Source organism: Thunnus thynnus, chromosome 1 (genome assembly GCF_963924715.1).
Source record: "Thunnus thynnus chromosome 1, fThuThy2.1, whole genome shotgun sequence".
NCBI classification, from domain to species: Eukaryota; Metazoa; Chordata; class Actinopteri; order Scombriformes; family Scombridae; genus Thunnus; species Thunnus thynnus.
In genome coordinates, this window is record NC_089517.1 from 15,756,599 (window position 1) to 15,772,846 (window position 16,248).

The 16,248-nt window shown below is 36.4% G+C and overlaps 1 protein-coding gene and 1 long non-coding RNA gene across 2 annotated transcripts in view; one reads left to right on the plus strand and one right to left on the minus strand.

Moving 5' to 3' along the window:
- The window catches only part of gpc6a (glypican 6a), a 166,538-nt gene that overhangs the window by 75,041 nt on the left and 75,249 nt on the right, over window positions 1–16,248 (minus strand). Inside the window, exon 3 of the mRNA XM_067586549.1 lies at window positions 2,315–2,706. Coding sequence (XP_067442650.1) covers window positions 2,315–2,706 — 392 coding nt within the window. The remainder of the gene's footprint in view (window positions 1–2,314; window positions 2,707–16,248) is intronic.
- Window positions 6,471–7,131, plus strand: LOC137181137 (uncharacterized). Its single transcript, XR_010928120.1, has 2 exons — window positions 6,471–6,821; window positions 6,913–7,131. It is a non-coding gene; the product is annotated as an uncharacterized lncRNA (long non-coding RNA).

Below are 16,248 nucleotides of genomic sequence, written 5' to 3' on the forward strand. Positions count from 1 at the left end.
TTACTTTCAATTGGAATTTCAATGAATGACCAAATACTATTCAGCTTGAGACACATATTTGCTTGTTCACAGTAAATTTTGCATAGTAAAGTAACACTGTAGTTGGTTAAATTTAACACTAGTCCTGAATTGGTCTTAAACTGACTAGATAAAGTAAAAATCTAACATCAACACTGGATAGTGCTATTCAAACTAAACACTACAGGTTAAATAATAATAATCATAAATTGTTTCAGTTTTGATGAAATGGAAATTGTAATTGTAATAACAGATATATATATTTAGTCATATTCCAAAACATAATGTACTGCACTCAGTTATGTTCACAATCTACCCAGTTCCATGATCTATCTGTCTCTCAGTAAATGCTAAATACAGGGGGCTGGTTAAGCCTCTAACAAGAATGATTAAAGTTCTTTCTCAAACTGAGCACGTCTCATTTATTTTTTGCCCTCTCTCCCTCTCCCGCTTGCTTTCTTTTTTTCCCCTCTTTCTGCAATTTGTCTCCTCTGTACCACTGAAAGGGACACTGAGCTTCAAGCTAAAAAGCAGATACAAATGAATCACACTCCTGCAGAACTTTTAAAGACAGTTTTTAAAAATGATTGTTTACACATTTTTTTTTACATAATACGAGTCCTAATTGCAGGTGAAAAATATTGATTTTGGTAGGGTCTGCAATTATTTATCTGAAATGACTAGATGACTAAGGTCGGTAATATACTAGTTACAGTTTCAATTTTTAAGACCTATTGGCAATACTTTACTTTAAGTCCCCCAATTTAGCATTTCTAAGCAGTATACACACATTGAAGAAATGGTTTATAACACACTATTGTGTAGTTATAAGCAAATATAATAACAAAGTGTTTATTAATGTATAGTTTTTGCCAACAATTATAAATTCTCCTATGAAGATATTTTGTAGTATTACAATTGTGTTTTATTATATTGTCATTCATTATCTTTTTATATACAACCCCCCACTTACAGTATGGGTGCCCACAGGAGGAGTTTAAGTTGTTGTACATTAATAAACACATAGCTGCTAACAACTACATTATAGCGTGTTATAAACCTCATATGTTTACTGCTTATAAATGCTAAATATTGAGGCTTAAAGTAAAGTGTTAATGACTTGTTAAGTCTTAGTGAAATCATAAGCTAAACTTTATAACTCCTCACCTTACACCTTTATGTTCTCTACTGTTTTGAATAATCATGAAGATTAGACGTAAAGTACTCTGAATACTAGTTTTATCATTCCTGATAGTTTTGTATCTGTTTTATAAAATGAAACAACATGCAACATGTAATATACAACCACCAAACAGATTTGGTTATGTCATTTCAACAGTTTAGACATCCATGAAAACGATTGCATAACTTTCTGTGTTTAACATGGAATTAGAAAACATATCCACTAAGCCTTTAAAAATGCATTTCTAATCTCCAGTATTTGATAATGCTCTGAAAAACATATTTATTTTTCTCAAATCAAACCATAAACAACAACAACAGAAAGGAAAATCAATATTATCATCATGAAATCAACTGTCTGCATGAAGAATGTCACTAATTTTCCTGAAAATTGTCAAAAAAGTAGCAAAATGAGAATAGCAAAGAAACACTGCAAACAAAACCACATGAGAAATCTCTGGGGAAATGGTCTTTAATCTTCTCTTGTTTGCAAAGCTTTGCTCTCTGCGGGTGACTCTACTGAAATGTGGAACATACAGTGTACTGTGTGCTGTGTACTCAACCAGACATATGAAAAAAATGTCTCACACTGGCCCACACACTCAGAGATCAAGTGCATCCAAAAGAAGATCCTCATATGGAATCAAAATGTTTGTTCTTTATTTCTATGCTTTTGATAAATAATTCAGATATAATCAAATTCTAAAGGAGTATGATGTAAGGTCCACTGAAGACATTTCAAAGACTTGAGAACAAGTGTGAGTAGTACAGGTAAATAAAAAAGGTGTAGTGTAGGTTGACCTGCACTAATTCAACACACACAGACCCGCTGTATGTTGTGAACTATGTGCCATAGAAAGTAGCACTCATAGATAGGAATGATGAAATTCTTTCTTTAAACCATGTTTCTCTTATTCAAACAGAATAATCACATAATATGGACTAGAATAATTCATGGTCTCATGAAAACAACCCAGTATCACAGCCACAAAAAAAATCGTCCCACTGGATATCTGCACACGTGTAAAAATACAACACTGCTCAACAGCACAGAATCACTCAACAGCCAACAAATACACCAGTAAAATAGCTATAGGAAGAAAATTAAACTCACCTTGGCAACCCTGTTGGCGACTTCCCGACCCACCATTAGCCCCTGAACAAATGTCCGTGCAGCAATGAAGGCCCTTGTGACCTGGGCCTTCAGTTTCCTGGGCACGTCTCCAAAGGGCTTTAGCTGATCTGTGTATTTACTGACACACTCCAGGTAGTCATCTGTGAAGTGGTACTGGGAGTTGAGTAACTGGAACATGCGCTCCAGCAGCCTAGCCCAGAAGTCATTCAGCATCTCCTCCAGGTTGACATTGCCCCCCGTGTAGTAGCGCTTTAGCTCAGTGAACAAGTCCTCGAAAACCTCTGAGTTCTGCATATACAGCTTCCCGTACGTCCGTGTGAACATGCTGTTGAGAGACTTCTCAGAATTGTCCAGCAGCTCCAAGAAAAACTCTAGATGGATGGATGGTTTTGGGAGAGAGGGGAGGGGTAGAGAGGACAAACAGCTGGGTCATTAGGCAGATATTTACAATATCTGATGTCTTTCTTACAATATTAACCAAACAAAAGGCTTCAACAGCATAAGAGCAAGGTAATCCAGTCAATGTTGTATATACTGTGATTTAATGTCTTATTTTATGGCCCTGTTTGCATATACAGGAGCAATGTATAGCAGCCAATAATAGGTACTTGATTATGTGAGGAAAGTCAGTCCAAAGCATTAATAATTTAATGGCAGAAATAATGGGCCACAAGGACTATGAATGATTAATGTAAAGGTTCTGATTGCATACTGTAACAAAATATTCATAAATTTTAGACACAGACACTAGTATACATTATCATCCTGAGCATCCACCATTATTCCCAGATGCATTAGTTTCTCACTGAAACAAATTATTTGTCCACCCAGAGCGCTGCCCTATAAGCCTATAAATGAATATTGTGTTACAGTATATTGAAAGATGCTTCATTCGCTTTGAATTATCTGAAGGGTATGTTAAATGTGAGGTACAAAATTACACTCTGAGACAAGCACATCTATTTTCTTTCTTTTGTTATATTTGCTGTTTATTTTATATAAACACCTTACACTGTGTGCAATGAGGATTGACTGTATGACTGTCATTCCACATTAAAACTTAATAACAAATGATGTTTAACATTCCTTAGTTGAATTGAAAGCTGAATTTTTCTCACTTTTCAAAGACATATAAACTATAAAGACACTATAGTTATTTTGCATCATTTTTCATTTTTCAAAAGAGGATATTCATTTTTCCCATAGACAATGTAATGTGACTCACTGTAGGAGCACTCTATGACTCAGAGGGGCTTAACCACTGCCGGTTAAATCATCAGTACAAAAGATTAAGAACTGAGTTACAAAATATATACAAAGTATATGGCTATACAATAAAAAGTACAATCCTGTATAAATACTTCAAGTTAGACTTTAACTACAACAATGCGCAAGGTGCATTTCTGCACGACTGCAGCATTTTTAATTCACTATGGCTCTGATTTGCCCCTCTGATGCACTTTTTCTCCTTGGCAACAATGGCTGAGGCTAATGGGTATTGTAGTATTTATACCTGTCCACCATGTCAAAATGACATTTTGTAAACCTGTAAGCTCGTTACATCATCTGAGAGACTCTATCTTTCTATCTTAAGAAAAAAACTGAAATGGGAATGCAGAATGGTGGAAAACACTTCAACTTCTGTGGAGATATGCTGCTGTGGAACATCAGACTGCGTCCCATGTTGTTACAAGATGCTTTTCCCCTTTTCCAACAAGCCCACATAATGTTGGTTTTCTACTATTAACAATTTAAAATATCTGTCCATTTACAACTTTCAACATTTGGAAGGACCCATCGTGCTGTTAAGTTTGTATTAAACTTGAAAAGTGGAAGCCAGCAAACACTGTTAGCAGGTTGCTAACTAGCTTCCACTTTCCAGATGGAAAGTAGTTAGCTTAACTTGTTAACAGTTGCATCCAGTTCCTAGTAAAAAGAAACACCAACACTGATTTTAATTTCAGTTCGACTTTAGCTATGTGCTGTTTTTTTATTATATTGTTTTATATTATAATTACTTCAAAAAAAGTCATCAAAAATGCAGCAATAATTACAACTTTAACATTCACAGCAATTATATAATTGTTTCCTTGTCATCAAGTATCTTTCTTCCATGAGAGCACTTGATCTCTTGAGATTCACCACAGCCAACAAAGAAAAATAGAGAGAGAAAAAAAAGGCAGCATTAGCTGGGGAGTCTCACTGAAGCCTAGCTAATAAGATCCCATGTTCCTGAATGCACAGGCGTAAATGTTGGAAAGATCATAACACATCTCTCTGTGCACAAATGTCAAATATTCCTCCTCCCTTCCTTGTACACAAACACACCACAGACATTTCACGTGTCACGCTTGCTAATAAACCATTCAGGGCTTTACTCCTGGTTGGGTATTCTGGCTAGGTGACATTTCTTTGCATTGTTGATGATAGCAATCACACTTATACATGGTGGTCATATCTAGGTCTAATAATACAGTACATTACCCTTCCTGTAATTATGCGACTAAACCATAAGGCATGATGAGATAGTACACATGTAGCCTGTTTGTTTATAGCAAAACAGGGCTGTGCTGTGTTTAATCTAGCAAAACAAGAATCTAAGAAATATTTGACTTAAACAGAACATTCATTTGCATATATTAATTTGCATATAGCTTTATAACCATGTACAAACAGTAAAATCTCAGATGACAGGAATAAATACTGGTGTCGAGACTATTTAATTTCATATTTCATTTTGATTAATTGATGATTGGAGTTTGAGGCCATTTGAAAAACTATGGGTTGGTGAATTATATTTAAAGAACTAGAAAATGTAATTTCTGTAGAAATTGCATGTGATTGCTGAAAGCGGATTTAGACTATATAACTGAAAGCTGAAGAGTAATGAAAAATCTACCATGATTAAAATCAGCAAGAGGTGGAATTGAACCTACACCCTCATGTTTATAAGACAAACATACTATGCACTGAGCTAACATGTCACACATCAATGCCAGGCTAGATTTTAGTTCAGTCTGTCATTTGCATGAAATTGACAAAAAAGCAGTCTCATCAGGCAGATTGACATCACCTGGACTCCTTCATCCTTCAACTCTACTGAGTTCTACCCTAAACAGGGCTTGAACTCACAACCTTTGGATCTAAAATGAGATAATGATTAAACCACTAGACTACTGTAAAAAGTTGTATTTCACAAGCATATCAATCCACATTTTAGGTAATAATGTTAAAGTAAGACAGAGTGGTATTGAATTATGGTACATCTTTGTAAATGAGAGCAATATTATGAGGAGCACTGCAGTGAGTGGGTATCAAACACACAACCTTGTCATCTAACATGAAACTGATCATGAGAACAGTGTTCTAAACCACTGAGCCAACAGACATTCACAAAAATGAGAGGAAAAAATCTCCATTTTGATGATGAAAATGTATTTGTCTCAACCTAGAGCTTGAAGCCCAGAGATTTGTACATCATTAGTGAAAGCAAGACTAGTTTAACATGAGAATGAACGATATGTGTAAAAAGTGTTTGAAGGAAGAGTGAATCTGTAAGTTTAAGAGACTGGAGTGAGAGGAGACACACATCCTGCAGACTGTATTGGAGTCAATGAGAACAGGACAGGGACTCTCTATCAATTAAGGTTCAGATCTCAAAAACTATTGGTCCTATGTGAAATGTATTTACATTTAGAGAGAGAGGAGGCTTGTGGCAACATATTGAGGCAAGATACGTGCTTGAAGAGTTAAAATTGTGGAAGTGATAGCTGTTCAGAAAAAAAATTCTGGTCTAAAAATATCTGTGCTCTCTACTGTGCCTGATCACATGACACACTGGTGAGGCCTAACAAAGTCTGCAAAACCCCTGACTTTGGGCTTAAATGGCTGAAAAACTACAAAAGATATCACTAAACAATTTGATAACTTTGAAAGTTCAAAGTTTTGTGATCATTTTACAGTTTGAATGGCGTCTGTGCGATAAGGGACGTCCGAGCAGTTGAGTGTCAAAGTGACAAAGGTTCCAACTCAGTTGGATGGTTTGTCCCATAGAATGCCATTATAAATTTTAATGTTTTAAAAATGATATAAAATCGCTGAAACACGTTACATTTCAGAAAAATACAAGCACACATCTGCTGAATGAGTTGCACAGATTGACAATTGAATGGTTTTTATAGCACAAAGTATGCAGCAGTTGAAACGCGGCAAAAAACGTACGGAAGACGGAAAAATAAGAATCAAGAGTTAGAAGAACAATATTGTCTGTCTGTCTCTCTCTGCTTGCATGTGTATTGGCGTGGTCTCCCTTCCTCGTCCTCCTGGCTCCCAGCTCTGCTCATCCTGCACACCTGGCTGCAATCAGCTCATCATCACCTTTCCCAGTCTGCTCACCTGCCTCTCATCAGCTCATCAGTTTGCAGTATATCTACCCTCTCCTCTCTCTTTAACCAGACCTCACCAGATTGTTGTTTCAACCATATTGGTAATTACACTTCAAGGCCAACTAAGTTAGTTTTCATAGTGACCCAGTTTTCTTTGTGTTTTGTGTACTAACCTGCTTTTCTTTTTCCCAGGATCATCACCCGTCTGCCTGTCTTCCTGCTTGTCTGTCTGCCTGCCAGCAACCTCCAAGTCTCCAAGGTACCCCTACATGCCATGCTACCCCTCACTCTCTCCTGCTCACGCCAGCCACGCTCCTCCATCACTCACCCCTGCTGTCTCTGGATCCCTATTCCCTGCCATCAGCCCCTCATCCAGATCCTCCTCCATAATAAAACTATTTTGTTACTGCACCAACATGCCTGTGTCCTACATTTGGGTGCAAAATGCTGTGGAATTAATTTACATTTTTGACAATAACAAAATTAAGTAACTAAACTACAGGTTTTTAGCATTTTAACATTTTATATTTTGATTATTATTAGAAAAAAGAAACAATTACAACATTCTTAAAAAAAAAAAATTTGTAATACCACTAATCTTCAAAACAAAAATGTAAACAAGCAAAACTATGATGACTTTATGCAGCACCCATTCTTGCCTTGTATGAAAAATCAGCCAGTGTCAGTCAGATTGATTTTGGCATGACTGTAAACTGCTTCAAAGTATTGTAAGAAAAGGCTGCTGGGCTGAACATTCAGTTCTGAATACCCTGACATAGCTGAAACTACTAAAATCCTGGACCTGCAAGATAATCCACTGCTCTGCAAAGTGTGCTAAACCCCTGGTGTGAATGCTTGAGAAACGCACTGTAATATATACTGTATCAGCATATCCTTTGGTTTGACATGCTAATGTTCCTGAGGTTTGCCTACCAACCACATAACTTTAACTGTAAGAGTGGCGTGAGTTACAGCTCATGTCAAACTGTGCTCTGGAATATATTATTTTGGCACTGTTTTAGCAACTTGTTCAGCCAAACCTCTTCATCACTCCACTGAAATGGCCCACTATGTCTACACATAAAACAGGTAAGAGACCAGTCCCTCGTCTCTTATTCTAGTTTCTTGCGGCTGAATGACCTGCCATTACACCTACATTTGTTTAAATATTGAAAGCCTGCAGGGCCTTTTTCTCTCCTTTTTCCAATTAGACCTGAATCAAGGACATGTAAGCCCCTGTGTATTGTGCATGCGATATTGCATCTGTGCTACCATTTAAACAGCTCTCAGGAAGGGAATTAAATATGACAATAAAAAATCAACACAATCATTTATATTAGTAATGTGTAAAGTGGTTTCATATTTCAATTTTAAACACATTTCTGAATATTTGGCTTGTTGAGGCCGATTTGTATTTCATGTCTGCAAAGTTTATGAAAAACTACAAGTACGTTGCAATTATCCCCATGAAAGAAATCAACTACTCAAACAAGAAAGAGAGGACTAAGATGGCACCCCAACTATTCTAAAACACTCAGTTTATCAGATCAAACATGAAATTTGATTGAATTGTGCTCAAAAGAAAAAGATATGACTCTGAAGTGGAGTGAAGTGACATTACTGCAAATGGATGATAATTAGATAATATAACCTTTGGACCTTGACCACATGAGAGACTTTTATAATGTTTTGCTAAAGTAAAAGCCAGTGGTCACTAACAGTGACCTTGTAATGACATTCTGGGTTTTTATGATTATATGCTGCTGACTAAAAGAGTGATGGTCATGTCATTGGATTATGTTTATTGATATGGTTCAGTGGTCTTCTGTTATTTAGGCCTTTGGGGGCCACCAAGCAGAAATATAAGGAGTGACAAAATTTTACATACATTACTATGATAGGTCACTGCAACTATGTATGAGTTTACACTTGTAAGAATGTCTTTCTTAGCCCTACTAGCAGAGCTGAGCTCTAATGATGACAATGTTTGGTCGATCACATTGGGTGTGAGGAGTAGTTGAAGGAGTTGAAAGATTTTTTTCACACCCTTGAGTGTGGGTGTAATTTAGTGTTTACACAGTCTCCCTGTGTTTTAAAAACAGCCCTGTTTGAATTGAAGTTGGAAAATGTCAAGACGGAAATTACTTGGCAGGCATTTTTAAAACTTTGCCTTTACAAAAGATTCTACTTTATTCTACAGATTCTACAGTGAGTTGCTTTTAGTTTTAAAACCTATTTCAGATTTAATTATATGTAAAAATCATTGCTCAAACAATTGATTTTTTTTTTTAATTGATAGGGATGATGAAATTTAACATAGTTCCCATAAAGAGCATGAAACTGATGTGCTGCACACAGAGAGTTTATAGTTATAGCTAATTTCAACTTTTGTCCCTAGTTGGGCTTTTACATGTACTGTGTAATTAAAAATATACAACTTTCATTATTATAAAACCACAATACACTACAGATATCAAAGTACAATAAAATACACAGCTGATTGCTAATTTTCAACTCTTGTCCCTAGTTGGGATTTACATGTACAGTGCAATTAAAATACACAGCTTTCATGACCATAAAGCCACAATACACTACTGATATGCAAGTACAATAAAATACATATACACATGAAAAAAACCTTAGTAATTTAGAGTACAATTAGCTAAAAATGGGTACAGCATATGAACCATCATTTGACCTTTGTTGTAAAAGATTTTATATGTATGGGATAATACCCAACGAGGTGTCCATTATCAGGAATCAATGGATGATGGGGAGGCCAGAACCATCCAACGAGCAGCGTTGGACGGTTGCTTCCGTGGAGTTATTGTGCTTGTCATTGGACTTTGACATAATCATTTTCAATTTTTGTTTATTGTTTTTGTCCAACCAGTTAATGTTGTAGTCACCATATAATATTGTTTCTATGTGGGGATCAAACCTTTTCATTATATCTCATAGTTCATCATAAAATGAAACACTATATGATGGCGGGTTATACAGAACAATAACATTAAAATTCATCTGAGGTGAAAGAATCACATTTAGGGCTAAAGATTCAAGAGGGGTGTTCAATTCTATTTCTCTGCATAACTTCTCTTTGATTTTTATCACAGAGAAGTAAAACCTAGCAGTCCATCCTTTCTAAAGCATACATTACCAGGAATGCTCCCAGGACTTATTCATACTATCAGTCCCTAAAGTCCATACTGAATTGGGAAAAGGGGCATTTAAGTATGCTGCTCCCTTTGCTTGGAATCAGTTGCAAAATTACCTGAATCTTCCGGAGCTGGTCTCACTGGTCTCACTGGATGCATTTAAAGTGATTCTAAATGGAGGTAAGCACATCTGGCTGTAGATGTTTTGACTGATTCATATTGCCCCTGTTTGATCCCTGATGTTGATGACTTGTGACGAACATTGATCAATATTTTTGATATTTTATGATTCTGTGATTTATTCTTTATTTTCATTGTAAATTGTTTTATGTTTTTTATGTCTGCTACCCTGTTAATTGTGCTACTGCCTGTCTTGGACAGAACGCTCTTGTATAAGAGATTTTTTAATCTCAATGAGACTTTTCCTGGTTAAATAAAAGTTAAATAAATAAATGTCTATCATGTTTGCTGGTGCATTTCTGGGGAGCCAGGTTTTGGTTAAGCAAAGATAATTCAAGTTTAAATCAGACAGTAGAGTATGAATCTGATCTTCTTTTGAGATTATGCTCTGGATATTTAAATATCCACCAACAAATTTGGGTCCCATAACACTTTGGCATGATTAACAGTCTGGAAAAACTGATGCTGTTTTTGTTTTTGCACTGTGTGGCACTCAGTTTTCCCTGACACCGGTTCTTGAAGTGCCTCAGCAGTTCCCTAACTACACGCAGAGGTGTGTTCCGCTTCAGCCTCGGCTTTCGGTTCTGACAGTTTGTGTGTGTCAAATCAAACACACTCACCAGTGAGGTTGCACTTGTTTACTGGGAACAACATGGTCTTGTCCATGCATCTTCTGGTGACTGCTATCAGACAATGCTGCCAGATCCTGGTTCAGATCCTGCCTCATTGTGAACAGGTGCTGTAGCTTGTCTGGCCTGATTAGCACCCTGCCTGCCCTGGAAGATCAGATCCTCCACCGGTCAGATATTGGGCACTTGCTGGGGTATCACCAGCTAGTAGCAGTAGGACCAGTAGAATTCTTGACACACTTCACTTGCCATACTGTATTGAGAGCTGTGTAGCGTTTTTTGTTTTCTCATTTTTAATCAGTTCCTTTAGTGAGAATGTGCTTTATAAGGCAAAATGTCCATATCCAAATAAGTAAAGTTCTGTTTGATCAACATAGGTTGCTCACCATTTTAGGGTTGATGCGGCTGGGTTATCCTTGGGTTTTAAAAAGTGTCTAATCGTAACCAGTAGTAGCAAACAACAAAGGGACAGCAAACAAACAACAAACTTTCCCTTGATCAAACAGCTTCAGTCAAAGGATTTCCCTTTGCTTGGAGTCATCCTCGGCACTGTTGAAAACTTGCTGAGAGATGTAGGTCAAGGCACCAAATAAGAGAGAGCATTAGAATAAGGAGGATTTGATTGGAGCCCAGCAAACCACTCATGTCCTCGGCAGCCATCTTGAAAACAGCATTCAAGTATATTTCAATGTACTTGAATGAGCAAGTATATTGAAATAATCACCACCCTCTCGTCTAACTGTTTTGAGTTTTTATGTGATTTCAAGGCTTGTTACCTGGAAAACAGACTGTACTGAGAGTTTCAGATAGCAGCTACAGCCTGCCAACTCATGAAGAGTGAATTGCTCTCTGCTGGCCAAAGTACATATTTGGCCAGGGAATTATCTTTGAGAGTTGTTGACCTTGGATAACACTCAGCTATCCGGCCTTTAGGGTCTAAATACTTGGAAACATGTTGATACATGGGTATATGCTTACTGACATAATACATTTAGGAATCATCTCACATCCAAAACATTCAAGTAATGACGGTTGTACGATGAGTTGGAAAAACCCATAGGGATGTAACTCAGCTAACATCTTGTTTGTCTGCAAAGTAAAGACTTAAGAAAATAAAAACATCCTAACCTGACTGATTTTGATAAATAAACATATGTGTTAGACTACTGTATTTAAACAATACTGTTCAACAATCTTAGTTTGTTGTATTTGTGGACATAAAGTGTTGTAAAAATCACATGTTTAACCTTCAAAAAGATTTTAGTAGGAGACTTTAAAAGAGCAGCATACATATTTTGTGATGGCTCTTAATGGAGAAAAACAAACAAACATAGTATAAATAATATAAAGAAATCTATTTCCTTAGATGTAATTTGCTCAAAGGCTTGAATTTTTCCTGGAAAACGTGTTCTCTCCAGTCTTTGGAAGTAGTGCAAGTGAAGTCAATTTTTGATAGGAGATGATTTCTCTAAACACTTTGTTAGAGTAAATATACATCATCCTTTGAAATGGTTTTCTGTAAGTATTAACTTAATAGCAAATAATATTAATATTAACAAAAACATGTTTTTCCTCCAAAATATCCTCAAAAGAATTCATTATTCGCTCTACCGTAACAGTATCAGACAGATGTTAGCCCCTTGACTGTGTAGTGTGAAGAAAATCTCCTATAAAAGCTATACATTGTGATCTCCTCATGAGTTTTACAAAAGGTAATTTATCACAGAGAAACTCTGAGAATGCATTTGTACTAGATTTAAGATTATGTAGACTAGCACTGTCTTTTGTAGTGTAACTTAGAGACTTCATTTTTTATTTTTTATACAATCTTAGTAGTGCAACTGTATTGTTAAGCTCTGTAGTGTGCACAAAAAGGTTTGTTACATAAAGCGACATAAAAATATAATTTATGATCGTTATTATACAATCCCAGCAGATCTCTCAGGCCATGAGATGGAAATCTTCTCCATGTGTCTAGAGCATTTTCAAAGTGAGATAGTATTTAGCATTTATGCACCTAAAGATGCATGCATGGAACAGTTTGCCTGCTGATATTAGACTTGCTCTGATACTGTGTTCATTTAAAAGCAAATTAAAGACTTTCCTATTCAGACAAGCATTTTCTTTAATGAACTTGCCATATGTACAGTATGTATATTTGTATGTGTGTATGTATGTGTGCATATATGTGCACGTATGTGTGGATGTTTTTGTATATAAGCGCATTTTTAGCTGTTTTATTTTGTTATTTTGTAAAGCACTTTGAACTGCCTTTGTATGAGATGGTGCTATACAAATAAAATTTGAAATTAATTGAATTGTTATTTATCATCTTGCCACACTTTGGCTTTTTCCTAGAGGAAAGCAAAATGAATTAAACACATAATAATCAATATAAAAAGCTGTGGTAAAGTGAACCACCGCATTAGTGCCAGTGATAATTGAGATTGGACTTTGTAATTTTCATATTGCCTACAAAATATACAACATGTTAGAACCCTTGAAGTCATTCTGAGTGTGAAGAATCAATTTTCTCTGGGAGCGGTACAAAGTGTTCGTTTGATATCTGGCCTAATTACTGTAAATAATTATTATGATTAATAAAGGTGACCTTTCTATTGCTCTGGTAATAACACTTAATCCACAGGAAAAAAAGCCTGCATTCACCCATTAATTTTACTTCACACTATTGGAAAACTCTTTTTTTTGTAGCTCAATGAATGGAATCTGTAATTCTTAGTTTTGGCTAATTAAGACCAAATTTCAATTAATCGTCCATCAGATTTGAATGACCAGAGGGTAGTAGCTATGCAAAGCTCTGCATGGATATTATTTCATTTTATATCTTTTAGCCAAATACATTTTAAATGGAGTCACTTTCTAATGACCAGAGAATGTTCAACATTTGACTGTTTCTCTGTATACAACAGAAATAACACTCATTATTAAGTACATTTATCACAAAATAAATAAAACTTGGTTTTCCTCACATAATCCAGATTCTGGTTCATTAGTACCGGGACATATTGACAAACCCGTAAATACATTAGCAAAGACATTAGCACTCCATGTCACCCATAAATACACATAATTAAAGGCTTTATATCTACCACTACTTTTTCAGGGCTCTTATCATCCATTTAACATTATGTTTGATATTGACCAGAACTTTTCAATCTCTACATTCTAGGGGTGTAATAGTTCATGTATTCACCCCGAACTGTTCGGTAAGGATGTTCAGTTCGGTATGTGACTTTCCTCAGTTCAGTATGCTTTGTGACCCAAACAATTAACGTTACTGTCAAAATAGTTTAATAATCTACTTACTCCGACATGTGGAACAATAATTCTAGAGCATGAGTTCCACCTGGGATGTTCTGGCAGCGCACCACTTAGCCGTAGCATGCTCATGGATGTATGCTAGCCTGCTTAGCCAAGGTACCCTGGTTACCTTAGTTACCCCAGAGTGTAATTGCCGTCAGAATGACAAACTAGAGACTCATAACACTGACTGAGAGCAACACTATTATTAAAATATGCTGTTATTGTGAAACAATACTGTGTCTCCCAGTTCCCCTCCCCTCTCTGTGACAGCTTTTCACTCCACCCTGAGTGAAGCCATTTGGAATAACATTAAAAACATCTGATTTCTGACATTGTTAGACAGCACGTTGTAAGAACCAGATCTGAGAAAAATGTAATTAAAAAGTATGAAAGTAAAAGTAATGGTTTGGTCCCTCTGATGCATGTTACTGTTGTAGCTGCTGGAGGTGGAGCTAGTTTCAACTACTTAATATACAGTTAGACTATAAATCAGCATAAAACAGCTGTCAGCAGGTGTTCTGACTCCTTGCAAGAAACAGAAAGGTTGTTTTCTTTTTCCACTGCAGCACAAATAAACTGTTTCAGTAATAGTTTTGGCCAATGAGCCATTGTTGGATGTTTACATTTTTCAAAATAAAAGACCAATACTGAACTATACATACTGAACTATGAATTTTGTGTACCATTATACCCCTACTACATTCTACTGCTTGTTGACAGCAGCACTGATTCTAATCAAAGACACAATTATATCAAAGTTTGACATGAGAAATTCTTGTAACAGCTTTAGTTAACAGCTTAACAGCTTTAGTTACTGAATCACTTCAACTGCAAGTTAACAGTCTTGAGTATCCATCTAAACTGCTTCTCTCCACTGGAGTACTTAGGGACAGTGGGGAAAGTGTGGTTTCAAATTGCAGTAAGTGCTACAATTTCACTTTGAGATGATTCTCTCAACCCAGAAACACAGAAGTGGGACAAGTTTAGTGCACATAAAAAATATAAACAAGTGAGTAAAAAGTAGTAAAAGGTACAAAAAAGCTATGATTTTGTGAGATCCACAAGTATGGTGTTTAATTAGTCTCAAAACTCATGCACCTAAAAACCAGGTGCGCGTACGTGTTACTAGCGAACAGAACAGTATCCGCAAGCAGAAAAGCATTATCGCAAGGGAGCATTTCTGCTCTGTGTGCACAAATGCAGTCCCGGGAACACTGGGCTGTAACGAGTGTGAAGAATCAATTTTCTCTGAGAGCGGTACAAAGTGTTCCTTTGATATCTGGCCTAATTACTGTAAATAATTATTACGATTAATAAAGGTGACCTTTCTGTTGCTTTGGTAATAACACTTTATCTGCAGAAAAAAGAGCCTGAATTCACCTATTAACTTTATTTCACACTATTTGAAAACTCATTTTTTACTAATTCAAAGAGTGGAATCTGTAATTCATAGTTTTGGTTAATTAAGACCAAATTTCAATTTCTTTTCTTTTTTTTTTCTGCTGTACTGAAATCGTACTGAACTGTGACCCCAAAACCGAGGTACACGCTGAACTGTGAATATTGTGTACCGTTATACCCCCACAGCATTCTATTGCTTGTTGACAGCAGCAACAATTCTTGTCAAAGACATAATTATATCAAATTAGGACATGAGAAATTCTTGTTACAGCTTTAGTTAACAGCTTTATTTACTGAATCACTTCAACTGCAAGTTAACAGTCTTGAGTATCCATCTAAACTGTTTCTCTCCACTGGAGTACTTAGGGACTGTGGGGAAAGTGTGGTTTCAAATTGCAGTAAGTGCTACAAGTTTAGTGCACATAAAAAAAATAAACAAGTGAGTAAAAAGCAGTAAAAGGTACAAAAAAGCTGTGATTTTGTGAGATCCACAAGTATGGTGTGTAATTAGTCTCAAAATTCAGCACCTAAAAACCAGGTGCGTGTATGTGTTATGAACGTACAGAACAATACCGTGAGTGGTAAAGTATTATCGTAAGGGAGCATTTCTGCTCCGTGTGCACAAATGCGGTCCTGGGAACAAGGGGTTGTGACAAGCGGGAGCTTGACCCTCCCTACGCACTTGAAACTGCTCAACACTCCCTTGCTCATCAAGTTGACATTTGAGATTTTGGAGGAGGGGGTGGAATAGACAGTGGCTGATGTCTTTTATTGTTCAAGGGTGTTCAAGGGTGATGGCCACAATGAAGCCACTTTTCAGCAGAGAAGTGAGTAAC